General features: G+C 54.7%; 1 protein-coding gene across 1 annotated transcript in view; it reads left to right on the forward strand.

The window, feature by feature from the left end:
* Window positions 1–14,826, forward strand: part of Sh3pxd2b (SH3 and PX domains 2B) — a 76,198-nt gene that overhangs the window by 33,980 nt on the left and 27,392 nt on the right. The window contains exons 4-6 of the mRNA XM_076856340.2: window positions 1,891–1,967; window positions 10,009–10,100; window positions 13,882–13,907. Coding sequence (XP_076712455.2) covers window positions 1,891–1,967; window positions 10,009–10,100; window positions 13,882–13,907 — 195 coding nt within the window. The remainder of the gene's footprint in view (window positions 1–1,890; window positions 1,968–10,008; window positions 10,101–13,881; window positions 13,908–14,826) is intronic.

A 14,826-nucleotide genomic window follows, 5' to 3' on the forward strand; every position in this document is an offset into this window, starting at 1 on the left:
GAGGCTGCAGGGGCCGCTGCCCCTCAGGCCCTCCACCAGGAAGGTGCTGTCCCAGGAGGCTCTGGCTGCAGGGCCCTGCCCCTGTCTGCACGCCACTCTGCTGTGGGGAAGGGCCCTTGGCCTGCCAGAGGCTGGGCTTTAAGCAGTCGGGGGCAGAGGAAGATCACATGCTCTTAATTGCAAAGTGCCACGCAGCGTATTCCAGACTGCTTCAAAGAAAGGAAAACCAGTCATGAGTCCTTTGTGCACACCTACTAAGGGCCAGCCCTGTGCCGGGAGTGTCCTAGACCAAGTGTCCTTCCAAGAACAAGGGCTGCTTTCCCATCTTACAGAGGAGACGGGGGCTCTGAGAGGACCACACTCCTCAAGGCCTCAGCAGCAGAGGCTGGGATGGGCCTGTGGCCTCCCCAGCAGGCCCTGTCCCATGCCCTTGCTGGGACTGGAGTGGAGCTTTTGTCCTGCGTCACACGCCCAGGGAACCCTGGAGGTGCCTGGGGTTTCTGTCCTGAGCCGTGGGTAGATCCTCAGCCCTGAGTTGTTTTTTTGTTTTTTTCTTTTTTGTAGCTGTGATGGACACAGTACCTTCATTTTATTCATTCATTTTTATGTGGTGCTGAGGGTCCAGCCCAGGGCCTCACACATGCCAGCCAAGCGCTCTGCCACTGAGCCTCCACCCCAGCCCCGCCTTGAGTTCCTAAGTGGTCAGTGACCTGGGGACGAGCTTGCTTTTCTCCAGGGGCCAGCAGTGGCCCTGTGCTGGTTGTCAGGGTCTGAGCCTGTGCACAAGCTGTCAGCGAGAGGCCTGGTCACCGCCCTCTCGGTCCCCTGGGCCAAAGTGTGGGCCAAAAATGGAGCCTGGAGACACACGGGAGGGCACTTGCCACGCAGGTTCCCCGCACGATCCTGGTTTCTCCCAAAGGTGGGGACACTCCTAGGGGTTCTGGATGGCAAGAGTCCCACCTACGGGAACCAGTGTGATGGGGAGTGGGTCCTCGGGGGTCACAGTGAGGGCCCCGGCTGGGCCTGGGACTGAGCCTAGGGTACTGGACCTTCTGCAGGGTGGGGGCCTGAGGAAGCCACCACGATTCCGTGCCCCCTCCCTAGGAGACAGGCCCTCAGGACCCTTCCTCGCATTTCCTCCTGAGTTTTCACCAGGAGGCACAGAAGTTTGGAGACCGGGAGGCGGGACAGAGGGGGATGGTAGAGAGGGGCTGGACTGTCAGGTTGCACAGCCCTGGGCCGTCCCCTAGGCCGCTTGCCCAGAACCCGCCCACAGGTCATGGTCCTCGGTCAGCGCAGGTGGGGGCCTCCTTCACGGCTGCCCCCACCTCCTTCCATCAAACCCTGTCTCTCAGGCCCCGAGAGACATGTGCTGCGTGTCCTCAGGGACAGGGAGGCTGAGAGGCTGGTCCGCAGGACAGAGTAGGAAGATGCCCAAAGACCGTGGGGCAGAGGGGAGAGGCTGGCGGGCCTGGGGACCGCAGGGACAACTTCCCCACGTTCTGCAGCACAGAAGGACCTGCTCGTCTCAAAAACGCTGGTGGAGAGGACCTTGCACACTCTCAGGGCAGGCGTCTGGGGTGGTGAGTGGGCCAGGGATCTGCTATGTCCCCAGCTCATCTGCATGTGTGGAAATGTCACACCATCCCCATAAACATGTATAGTTACCACATGTCGATAAAAATGTGTTTATAAAACTTCCTCAAAACTTCCTGTTAACCCGTTGCCCGGTCCCGTACCAGAGCTGCAAACAGGCATTGGGGATGCTCATGGGGCTACCAAGCCGGGTCGAGCACAGGCAGGCAGCCCCCGCAGCCCACCCAGGACACCCTCCGGGCTGCGCGGCACCTCACGGCTTTCTGATGCTCAGCGCATTCTCCCCTCCTGCAGGCAAGATCCTGTTCCGGAGAAGCCACGTCCGGGATGTGGCCGTCAAGCGCCTGGTACCAATTGATGAGTACTGCAAGGTAAGGCTGAGAGCACACGGCCTGTTTAGTCTGTTTTTCTTTTCTGGCTACAAGATACTCGTTATGAAAATTTTTGTACAATTGGAAGAAAATGTAAAGTAGAGGGAAAAATCACCCATGATCCCTCAGCCCAGAAGAATCTATCAAGGGTTTTATATACGTCTATGCCATCTTTCCTTTGTGTGAGTGACTCTTTGTGGTGTGGAGACTATCCTGTGTGTATATTTTTTTCTGCTCTTCATCTGTTTACTTTGTGACATAAGAATTTCCTCATATAATAGAAATCCCCTTGAGCCTACTTTTAATGACTGTGTAGTATTCTACTTTGTGTGAATGTTTGAGAAGTTGTTTAGCCAGCCCTGCTGTCAGGTGGTACAACTGCTTTCCTGTCCCTTGAGTATTTGAAACAAGTGCCTGCCTTAGGTTGTATTTCATTTAATTAGAGGCTGTGGTCAGGAAAGAAATATTGTATACACACACACACATATATATATATTTACACACACGCATATATGTGTATATATATAATATGAAACATGTATAATATGTATTAATGGATAATATATATTTATATTTCATGTGTGTAGTTTCTCTGAGTTTTCACTTCTTCAGGTTAAATAGCTTTAAGAGTAGAAATAAGCAAGAGATGCCTTAAAAATGGAAGGCTGAATGATTTCTACCTTAGATGGGTAACAAAGTGAGTATGTTGACCCTCACCACCCCCACCTCCTACTGGAGGGGCAGGCCAGTGTAAGCACACAAGAAAGGAAGGAAAGGCATCCGGATTGGAAGAAAGGAGTACAATTGCCATGACCCACAGGTGGTGCGAGTCTCCATGCACAAAACACACAACTAGGAAATGAGCCTGGTAAGACACCAGGATACAAGATGAACATATAGCTTGCATTTATATGATCTACAAATGAACAATCCAGAAATGGAATTAAGAAAACAATTCCACTCATAATAGCATCAAGAAAGAATAAAACACAGGGCTGGGGCTGGGGCTCAGAGGTGGAGCACTCGCCTGGCATGCGCGGGGCACTGGGTTCGATCCTCAGCACACACATAGAAGTAAAATAAAGTTATTATGTTCACCTACAACTAAAAAAAGTAATAAATGTTTAAAAAAATACTCAGGAATAACATTCAACAAAAAGAAGTGCAGGATTTTATACTGAAACTACAAAGCATTGCCAAGAGAAGTCAAAGAAGGTCCAAACTAGTGGACAGGCATCCCATATTCATGGACTGGGAGACTCAGCGTTGAGGCACTTCTCCCCAAACGGATCACTGTGTTGAGTGTGATTCCTCTTGAAATCCTAGTAGGGTTGGTTTGTTTTGTTTTGTGGTGTTTTTTTTTTTTTTTTTCTTTTTTGGAATTGACAAGCTGATGCTTAAGGGCAGTTAGAGGAGCCGTGCTGGCCATTTCCAGAGCTCCTACACGCTGCAGTATTGGAGATGCCTGGTACTGACGCTGGGGTGGCACATAGATCAGGGCAACAGCACTGAGGGTCAGAAATGAGCTCACGCAAAATAGTATGCTGTCCATATTCAGTAAAGATGCCAAGACGATTCGGTGGGAAGGGATCGGTAGTCTTTTTATACACAGTTGGGACAGCTGTGTCTACATTAGTTTCCTAGGGATGTGTAACAAAGCGTCCCAGACAGAACAATAGAAATCCGTGTCCTTGCGGATCTGGAGGCCGGAATTCGGAGCAGCAGGGCTTCCCAGGGCTGCTCCCTTTGGGCTGCAGACAGCCTCGTCTCCTTCTTGTGACTTCAGAGAACCTTTCTCTGCACCTGTCCACGTCCTGATCTCTCTTCTTGTCAATATGCCAGTTACATTGGGCTGCAGGCCATCCTCAATGACTCAGATCACCTCTTTAGAGGCCCTGTCCATCCCCAGGTGAGTCACCTCCCAGGCCATGGGGATTGGCGGGGAGAGGGTCAGAAATAAGGAAACTGGACCCTGCCCCCACCACGTGCAGAAATCAACTCAGATAAATCTAAGAGCTCCCAGAGGAACCCTCCATGACCATGGATAGGGAAAGAATTTTTTTATATGACAGCAAATAGTATCAGGCCTAAAAGAAAAATTGATCAAATTGAACTTCACCAAATCCACTTAAAACTTTTTTTTTTTTTTTTTGCTTCAAAATATGCCATAAGACAGTGGAAAGGCTTGCCCTCAGTGGGGTGGAAGACTTGAAAATCATGTGTCTGATAAGAGACACTGAGAATACACCAAGAACTCAAGGGCAAAGGGCAACCCAGTTTTAAAATGGGGAGAAGACTTTCCTCTTACCTAAGAGACATCGGGGTGACTGTAAGACCATGCAGCCCAGCCTGGTCAGTCATCAGGGCAATGCGGACAACACCAGGCCGTGCCCGGCAGCCTGGGCAGTGGCCACAGCAGCAGGGCAGCGGGCGTGGGTGGGGACGCAGACCCTGGAGCCCTCATCCTGGAGAGGAAAAGCCACTTTGGAAAACCCTTGGCAGCCCCTCCGCCCCTCCTGGGCATGTGCTCCAGAGCATGAAGGCCTAACGGCAAAGCTTGGGTGCGAATGCTCGTAGCGACCGCGGCTTGTGGTAGCCAGACCCTGGGAGCAGCCTGCACGCCCGTCAGCGGGAGAGTGGACAGGAGAGTGTGGGGTCCGTGCCGCAGAATGTGCTCACTCAGGTGTCAAACAGCGAAGAGCAGTGATAGGTGCCCAAACCAACAGATCGCCCAAGCACCAGGCTGAGCAGAAGCCAGAGGCGAGACGCCGACTGTGTGGTTCCGAAGATGTGAAATGTGCAGCGAAGGTAGATCCGCAGGACAGAACAGACCTGGCCTCCTGGCCCCGGGCAGTGGGGTAGAGATGGAGGGCAGATGAGGCTGGAGCAGCAGGAGGCCCCAAGGCTGGGTGGAGGTGACGACCGCACAACTCTGCCATCACCAGATGTCACCAAGTTGATTGTGCATTTATAATGGGTACGTTTTATGGTCTACAAATCATACTGCAATAAATCTTTTTAAACATTTAACAAGGGGCCTGGTGGGGACCAATGACCGCGCCTCCACCCAGCAGGGGACATCGAGGAAGGACAGACAACCACTCCTGAGGGTCTGTCTTGGCGGGGCCTGACCTCGCCTTGTCCCTCCACCAACGCTGATGAGATTTTACTACTGTGCAGAAGAGGAGATGGAGGTCAGAAAGGTCACTGACAGTCACAGCTGCTCCTACACCCTGCTGGTCACCTTCCACGTGGCTGAGGAAGTGCAGGGGCGGGGGCCAGGGATGTTCAGCATGTGCTGGGAGGGAGCAGAGCCGGGCCGTGGGTGGTTCATGTGTCCCCCGGAAACTCCAGAGTTGGAAGGGTGGTCCCCGGTGTGTTGGTGTACAGGGGGTTAGCCTTTGAGAAGGGGGCCTGGTGCAAGATAACCAGGTCCTGGGGACCCCAGGAAGGGGTGAGTGCTGGCCTCAAAGGGAGGTGAGATCTCTGAGAGCAGCTTGTTACAAAGCGAGGCTGCCCCACCCACTGGGCCCCTTCTGCACATAGTTGGCTCCTTTCCACTTCTCTATCACATCCTGATGCAGCAACAGGCTCTCGCCAGGATGCTGGCACCATGCTGTTTGGACCCTCCAGCCACCAAAATTGTGAGCCAAATGAACCTCTTCACCTTATAAAGTACTCAGCCTCAGGTATTTTGCTATAGTACTACAAAAAAGACTGACACAGGCAGGTGATTCAGATTCATCTCTCAAGTGTGTCCTTAAAAAGGGGTGGTGGTAGGGACAGGGACAGTCATCCACCTCAAGGATGTCTTTGCTGCCTTCCAACTTTCAGAGGAAAATTCGCGTCTTCACTTTGTCCTTTTCCAAACCTCTAAAGCCTCAAGTTCCCACTCTGGAGACAGCCCTCCTTGCTCAGGCCCTGTGGGGTTGCCTCACCCAGCTGGGAAGCAGCAGTCGCCCCTCAGCCCAGCTTCCCTGGCCCAGTCTCTCCAGAGTCAGGCTCCCTTGCTATCCAGGGGGCCCAAGCCTCCGGGGATGGATGTTGGAAGGGAAATTTGAGATCCTTAAGCAATAAGGGGAAGCAACAGCTGTGTGCAGCTGTCTGGTACCTGGAAGAACCAGAGATCATCGGGATTAGCCACAGAAGAGACGGCTTACGTCGCCGGAACCACGTGGAAATGAGCAGCCCTGCCAGTAGTAATCGCAAGAGAGAGCAGATATCCGGGGATTGGAGCTGGCCACATTCCCTGGGGCCTGCCCACCTAGAGGGAGTGGAAATATGCCTTTTGTCACCAGATCTGCCGTCCTTCCCAGGCTCCGCAGGATGGTCCTGGAGATGGGTGTCTGCTGGTGACTCGCTGTGAGCCGACTGAAGCCAGTCTGGTCCCAGGGCTCACTTCACAGCGGTAGATGTGGGCTCGCCCAAAGGTGCAGGTGGATGGGGCTACGTGTCCCAAACTCGCCCCGCATGTGCACACAGCTCGCTTCCTGCTCCACCAGGCAGGCGCTCCCCCGGCAGGACATTGGCACCTGGCAGAGGAGACAGTGGCCTGGAGCTGAGGACCAGCAATGGGCCTCACACACCTTCTAACATAGCAAAGGCCACTTTGTGGGTCACCAAGGAAAGACGGGATTCCTCAGTAGAGGAGCACCCAGGTTGGAAAAGGCAGTGACAAGGACTGACATCCCTTGTGTCCTACATGGTGTCATTTATAAAGTCCTGACAGTGAGAGGCAGTGCCATAAAGGATTTATACACAGGACAGTATCTTCGTCATCTCTAGGAACAGGGGGATTTCCAAAGATGCAAAATGTACCAACCTCTAAAGACTGGTTTATTTGACCCCATTACATTTAAGAACTTCTGCTCATCAAAAGACACAACGAGAACCTGACTCTGCTGCGGGCTGCACCGCGCACCGGCCGCTCGGGCTGTCCTGGGAGCGTTGAAATACCCACCGTCTGTGTGATGCCACTTGGCCTGAACGGTTCCTGGAGGCAGACACAGGACCAGCTAATCCTAATCCCAGGCTGATAAGAGGCCAGTTCAGGGTCCTAGGCCCAGGGCCCGGTTCTGAAGGATGTGTGTGTGACATGGGCTGCCCACATTTCGCGGTGACCTCAGCAAGCAGGACTCTCTCTATTATCCCCACATCCGTGGGGGACAGGGTTCCTTCTGGAACCAAGCACACTTTGGCTGGAACCTTAGAGCTCTGTCAAGCCCAGAACGCCTTGCTGTGCGCAGAGGCCGCATCCTCCTCGGCCCAGGTCACGTCTGAGGATCAGCCAGCCGGCAACACCAGAGGGTGGCCTTGCACACGTGGCGCTGTCTTTCACTGGTGCCTTGGTGTGTTTCCTGGTGCAGATTGGGTTTGGCTGTTCATCCCAAGGACAGCCCAAGACCAGAGGAGACTCGGCACTGTCCGGAGGTCTCCATGGGCCTCCCTGTCCCACCCCTCGCTGGTCCCCTTGCGCTTCTGCCTTCTCCAGCAAGAGCACCCGGGACCCTCCAAGCCCAGACACCCACCTCGGAGCTCACGCCCACACCCACCTGCCGCCCTCTAGCAGGCCCCGTGCCAGGGCCAGGACTCCCCCTCATGCTGCTCATCCATCCTGGTGTCACGGTGTGCCCAGCGCTATGGAGGGACGCAGGGAAGGCACGCAGCCTCCCCACCTGCTCTCTGTGGGTTTGGGGTAGAGGCTGGAATCGGCCAGGCCTGGTCCTTCTCGTCCAGATCACCTCCTCGGAGCCTCTGCTTCCCCGGCCGCCCAGGGTGACATAGGGAGACCGTGAGTTCAGGAGCCAGTGGTGCTGAGCCACCCTCAGGAGAGCAGGGATCGCAGCGCATGGAGGCCACACCACACTCCCGCATGTCATCAGCCCCTTCGTCATGGGCCTGCAGAGGAAGGGGAGACCCACGGGGCGGGGCACAGGCAGCAGCTTGTCCTGGGCAGGAGAATGACATTGGCCACTGGCACCAGGACAAGGAGGAGGCTCAGAAGCAGGAGGGTCCTGTCCTGGGACTCTGCCTCTAGCCTGGGACAGGTCAGCCCTGGGGACAGGCTGCAGAGAGTAGCTACTTAATGGCCAATAAAAATATCAGCGAGCCCTTTAGGTCATTGTCCTCCACCTGAGAAGGACGAAGAGTGGATAGTGACAGCCCAGGTGCCCACCGTCACTTCACATCTTTCCACTCTAAACCTGGGGCAGGTCACACAAAGGGAATTTGGCAAAGTTAGAGCCTGTGACTCTGACTCATGTAGGGTCAGCAGCCCGGTGTCCATCAATGGGTGAGAAGCAACACATGGCATCCACAGACAGCAGGGCAGCGGCAGCCCCAGGAGATAGGATCTCACGTGCTGCAGCAGGGGTGACCCCCGATGGTGGATGTGCTGAAGGAAATCAGCTGGACAGAGAAGGATGGGTTCTGTGCATCCCTCCAAGGAGGGGCCCCAGGGAATTCACAGCGGGTAGAGAGGGCGGGGGTAGGGGGTGCTGCTGTTCCATGGCTGGAGTTTTTGTTTTGCAAGATGAGAAGAGTTCTGGGGACAAGAGGTGGTGGCCACGTGACAATAAGAATGTGCTAATGTCCCTGTATGCACAGTGGGGAAGATGGCAGGTTCCAACCCTGTGTCTTGCACAACTAAACATTTCTGATTGGAGGAGAAAATCACATAGGGTCAAAGTACCTCACGAGCCCTGTGTGAGGTGCCTGTTGGAGACCTCTAGCCCCTCTCCAAGTGGCCCCTCTGTGCCCAGGCCCCCTGCAGGTGGTGCACTTGGGCGTGGGACGGTGGGCTTTTAAGGGATGTTAGAAAACACTGGCACGTCTCCACCCCAGACAGCAGAGTGACACATCTCCACCCCAGACAGCAAAGTGACACGTCCCCACCCCAGACTCACGGCCAGGGTGTATGAAAGGAACCAAGGAGCAAGGCCTTCTAGGGCAGAGCAGACAGCCACCTCACTGCAGAGCCACCACTTGCAGGGTGACAGGGCTGGCTGGGTCACCTGTGATGTGTGAGGGGAGGGGCACTGGGAATTGGGCCCAGGGCCTCACACATGCTGGGAGACCCTCACCCCCAAGCTACCTGCGGCTATCTGTGCAATTTAAATCATGTGTATGCGTGTGCAATCCCCCCCACGGGCTGTGATAAGATGTGCACGCCCCAGCTCCACTGCACACAGACCTGTGTCCCCGTCTTCCCGATCCAGGACCTGGGCCAGAGGGGCTTCAGTCAGTGCTGGTTAGACTGAGCAGCTTATCAGGAGGCCTTAGTTTCAGATCCTTCATGGACGGGACATACGCTGCACTTCTCTCCCATGTGGAGGAGAACCTTGCACAGTGCTGGGCCCAAAGGACATGCCTGGTGACACACTGAATGGAACCTGTTGGTGAAAAAACCAGGATGACGATGCCCAGTCCCACGCTGTGCCCTCCTCGTGCAGCCCCCTGGCAGGTGCCCTTGAGGCTTCTTCCTGTCCTCATGTGGCAGAGTGACATGAGGTAGCCAGTGGGGGACCCGGCATGAGGCAGCCCCCCGTCGGCCTGGATACCTCCATCTAGCCTCTGTCCACATTCTGAAGCAGCCCCTTGTGTAATGCTCCAGTCGGGCAGTTCCAGCACACGCACACGCATATTGGAAGCTGCATGATGTCCACCTGTGCAGACCCGGTGTCTGCACAGCGGATACCCAGTATCCAGTGCCCGCGGTCTAGATGCCGGGTGCGGTGAGATCACCACTTACTGTTAGTGACAGCATCTCTTACAAACTGGTACGCAGGGTGTGGTCAGATACTGTGGAAATATGCCCATACAGTTTGTCCAGATGTGCCCACTATACCTCTGGGCACATGTGCACATACACTGTGTGTGTTTCTTAACCCAAAATGCCAGCATCGCCACTTGACAAAATGCACAGGCCCTGCCCCCGACCTGCTGAGTCAGGACCTCAGGGCTGGGGCCACCAGGGATCCCAAGACCCTGGTGTGCAACCCGTCACACCTGCTTCCTTCAGACCCCCTTCTCTCCTCTGCAGGCCCTGATCCAGCTGCCCCCCTACATCTCTCAGTGCGATGAGGTGCTGCAGTTCTTTGAGACAAGACCGGAGGACCTGAATCCCCCCAAAGAGTAAGTTGGTCTGTGAGCCCCCTGCATCCTGCCCCGCCTGCCCTGCTGGTCCAGCCAGCCTCGGGGGAAGTAATGTCCAGCCAGATTTCACTGATTCTTCCCTGCAAGCCTGGCCCCAGGGGGCCTCGCAGTCACTGTGAGGGTCACACTGGTCCCCTTTGGCAGGTGAAAGAAGCTGGCGGGGTTCCTGTCATCCCATAATGCTCTGCAGCACTTGCCAAAGTGTGTTGGGACCCAGTGGGTGGTGGCCCTGTATGGCAGTGACTCTGGTCGGGTCCCCTCACCTCACCGAAGAGCCAGGTGTGCTCAGGAACTGCAGGTCTGGCCCTTCCCCAAAGTGCTTGGGACCAGGAGTGTTGGGATTTCAGGTTTCCTCAGATCCTGTGACGTCACCTCTTCCCAGGGCGGGCAGCTATGCTGACTTTGCCAGGAGGGAGGCTGGCTGGGTCCCAGCGGCTCAGCACTGCCTGGCTCAGGAGTGCAGCTTCCCCGGCTCTTCCTCCTGGAGTCAGCCATGGTGCTGGGATCTTCTGCGGAGCCATAATGGGGAAGGGATTGATCTGCTGGTTTGCTCCAAGTTTCCGGGCGGAGTTGGGTCCCCGAGAAGCTAATCTCACACAGGAGCCCTTCCAGGAAGGCTAAGGAGGGGACTCTCATTGACTGGGCCTTCCAGACAGGACCCCTTCCCCCAAGTCTCTGAGCAGAGACCAGCGTGGACAGAGGCCACCGTGGACAGTGTCCGCTCATTCAGATGCGTTCATTACCCAAAGTTGCCCACAGCTGCCGCGCAGCCTCAGGTTGTGCTGAGGTCTGGTGGACGCTGCTGGAAGGAAGAAAGGGTTAGCTTGACCTCAGAGTGGTCTCAGGAAGGGGAACCCATTGAGACACCCACATAAAACACAAAGCACTGGGCTAGAGGAAGATGGCAGAGCAGCCAACGGCTTCCCGGAGGAGTGTCACCTGGTCCCAGGAGGCTTCCTGGAGAGAAGGATTCCGAATCTGGCACCTCTTCCACCTGTGTGACCTTGGGCAGATGACTGGGCTCCTGAGAGGGCGCAGCTCCCCTGCCCGCGGCCAGCTGTGAGGTGCAGCAGCCTCCCCCGGGAAGGATGGGTGCAGCACCCTGGTTGCACCTTCCTGGCTGAGCCAGGCTCTGGGGGACGGAAGGAAGGTGGCAACGTGGTTGCGGGCAGCTCTGGGGCCCCACAGGCCATCTCTGCTGGCCCTAGTTGCTGGTTCCGGGTGTGACAAGTGGCCGGGTGACTACTCCACGGGCTTGGTCTCCTGGTCAGGAGCTGGAAGCTCAGACCCAAGTTGGGCTTGAAACGGGGTCTTCTCTGGCAGTGTCTGGCGGGGAGACCAGGGCCTCAGAGGTGCTGTTACAGGAGGGTTTTGCTGCCGGGATGAGCACGTGGGAGCCCCCAGGAGCCCCCAGACAGGCCACAGAGCAGGTCATGTGCCTGTTCAAGGGCCCTGCTGCCGCTACTACTTGGACCCATGGGCCCTGCTACCCGCACTGCCTGCTCCAGCTGGGACGGCGGAGGCACAAGCAGGGTAGGAATGGCCTTGGTCACAGGCCCCAGCACCACTCTGGGGGCAGCATATGCAGAAGCAGCCAGGGAGGACTTCGTGGTGCATCCTGCAGCAGCCACCGAGGGGGACTCCACCCACAAGGACGTCCAGGGGGCTGGCCAGGCCGCATTCTAGCTCCCTGGGCCTCAGTGTCTCCTCCTGCCAGATGGGTGTGTAAATCATGAGGTTTCAGTGAGCAGTGCAGCATAGCTTCCTGATCAGGTCCCGGGGAACTGAGGGTCAGCTGGCTCTCCCTGCACCGCAGCTGTGAAGTTCCTCCTCACGGAGAACATCCTCCAGGCCCTGCCCAGTGGCTGCTCCCAGATGCTAAGAGCATAGCCCAGGGTCCTGGGGTCGGTTTAGCCCCCTGCCCTCCTGAGAATGCCTCAAAGCTTCATTCCATGGTGGTTAAAAACCAGACTTTCAAGTCAGACCTCGAGTGGATGTTCTCCTAAGAAGACCCCGAAGGGCCGGTAAGCGTATCAAGATACACGAGATCGTTAGGAGGGGATGCAGTCCAAGCCTCCGCAAGGTTCCCCTGCTCTCCAGGCCACTGTTGTCAAGGATGCAGAGAAATTTGGGCTCTCACACCGTCGCACACATCGCTGGTGCGAAGGTGAAATGGGTGCCATGGGAAACAGTCTGAAGGCACCCCAAAAAACTAGCCCTACATTTATGACACGACCCAGCATTTCCACCCCTTGGGATTCCCCCAACATGGAAGCTCACAGAAGCATGACTCATGATAGCCAAAGAGTGGGAGCAGCCCAGCTACCCGCAGCCGGAGCACAGATGGACAAAACATGGCCCATCACATGTGGGATGTCCCGGCCATAAGAAGGAGGAGAGAACTGCTTCACACTGAGACACGGGGGAGCCCTGCAGACACGCTGAGCGGATGAATCCAGACACAACCGCCACCGTTACGGGACTCCGTGTAAATGAGTGTCCGAGTAGGCAGGTCCGCAGAGACAGCGGGAAGACCTGTGGTGGCCACGGCCGGGAGGAGGGGGACGGGAGGTGACTGCTACCTGGGTCTGGGTTCCTTTTTGGGCGATGAAAGATTCCAAAGAATGAGATAGTAGTGATGGTTGCAAAACCCTTTGACTCCATGAAAAACAAATCAATTGTGTACTTTCCAAGGTTGAGTTTTATGGTTTGTTAATTATCCCTCAACATTTTTTTTATTTTTAATATATTGATTTTATCCTATTTTTTGGTGCTGAAGGTTGAACCCAGGACCTCATGCACAGAGCTACGTCCCAGCCCTTTTTGGATTTCACTTTGAAACAGGGTCTCACTAAGTTGCCCAGCTGGCCTTGAACTTGCCCTCCTCCTGTTGCAGCTTCCTAGGTAGCCGGGATGACAGGTGTGTGCCACCACACCCAGCTGTCCCTCAATTTTTAAAACATTTAGGTAGACCTGGCTTACCTTACCAGCTGTGTGACCCTGGGCAGTTAGTTATCTGACTTTTCCTGATCCCATTTTCCTGATCTGTAAAATAGAGACAAAGTAACACTTATTTCCCAGGGTTGTCCTGAGTTTTAAGTGAATGAATGGCCCGAGCCACTCAGGGCCTGGCAGAGGGCTGCATTTCATGATCATCGAATGATGGCACCGGTGCCACAACGCCCAGCCCAGCCCAGCCACTGGAACCTGCTCGTTGTCACTAATGAGATAGTTAAGTGCTATGTGAACCCTGATTTTTAGTATTTGCAGTACAGTTGTACCTACAAACTCCGACCTGTATGTACAAATGTAAGAGCCGTCAGCCTCATTCCTGTGGATTCCAGCCTCAGCAGCGTCCCAGGTCACCTTCAGGGAGATGCACCGTGAGCGCTGCTCTCCCCACTAAGGGGCAGAGCCTCTGTTCCTCCAGAGAAGCAGGTGCCAGGCCCTGTGCACTGTGGGGTGTCAGGGCTGTTGCAGACTGTGTGGCCCTCCAACTCTGCCTGGGCCCCTCCACTCTGCAAATGCTTGGGGACACTGGTCCTCAGGGCACCAGAGCACTTATCAGGTAAAGGGAGATAATTAAGAGGATTCTTTCTGTTTTTAAGAAATCGTAGGTCCCTGGGGTTGGCTTGGATTCCATTCACTCACTGATGGTGTTGTGGGATGGAGAATTCGTTTTCTAACAGAATTTTGCTGTCAGTACACGACAAATACTATTATTCATTATTCTTTCTTGCCCCCATTCTTTCCTGTACAGGGAGCACATTGGAAAAAAGAAATCTGGTAAGAATATTTTCCATTTTCCTCTTCTCTCTCTCTCTCTCTCTCTTTTTTTTTTTTTTTTTTTTTTGATTGAACCCAAGGGCATTCTGCTACTAAGCTATATCCCAGCCCTTTTTATTTTCTTTGGAGACAAGGTCTCATTAACTTTCCCAGGCTGGCCTCGAACTTGTGATTTTCCTGCCTCAGCCCTCTGGAATAGCTGGGATTACAGTCATGTGCCATCGTATCCTGCTCATTTTCTTTTCTTCAATCAGTGTTTAGCATACTCCTACTTAGTACCTGCCAGTTGCAAGGGCTATGTTCCACACTGGGGATGTAGCCATGTGGATGGATGGATGGATTGGGTGGGTAGGTGGGTGGGTGGGTGGATGGATGGATGGATGGATAGATGGATGGGTAGCTTGGTGGATGGATGGATGGATATCTGGGTAGATGAATGGATGAATAGTTGGATAAATAATTGGGTGTGCATATGAATAGAAGGGGACTGGCTGGCTGGCTGGCTGGCTGGGTTGATACTTGATTGATTGGTTGATACTCCAGCATGTTTCCTAAAAGAAAGATTTGGGGTCATTTTACCCTACAAAAAATGACAAAGGGGGTGATGTCTTTTCCTGAGATCCCTCTATGGAGTAGGGGGTAGGCGTTTTCCTGGCCACACTATCAGGGGTTAGAGGCCATTTCTGCTTTACATAACAACTTGGTAAGCTCAGAGTGTTCTTCAGGTGCTGGAAGGTCAGAAAGGAGGGATGCTGAATTATAAGGAATGAGCAGAAGCGTCCACCCAGCAAAGGGCATTCTGGGCAAGGGGACAGCGAGCCCCCAGCTGGCAGGCAGGAGTGAGCCGTGTATCTGGACTTGGTCCCTCTGACACCACAGCACCAGCCCGGCCTCTGCTCTGCTCCAGTCAGCCATGTCT

The sequence above is a fragment of the Callospermophilus lateralis genome, chromosome 5 (assembly GCF_048772815.1).
Source record: "Callospermophilus lateralis isolate mCalLat2 chromosome 5, mCalLat2.hap1, whole genome shotgun sequence".
Taxonomy (NCBI): domain Eukaryota; kingdom Metazoa; phylum Chordata; class Mammalia; order Rodentia; family Sciuridae; genus Callospermophilus; species Callospermophilus lateralis.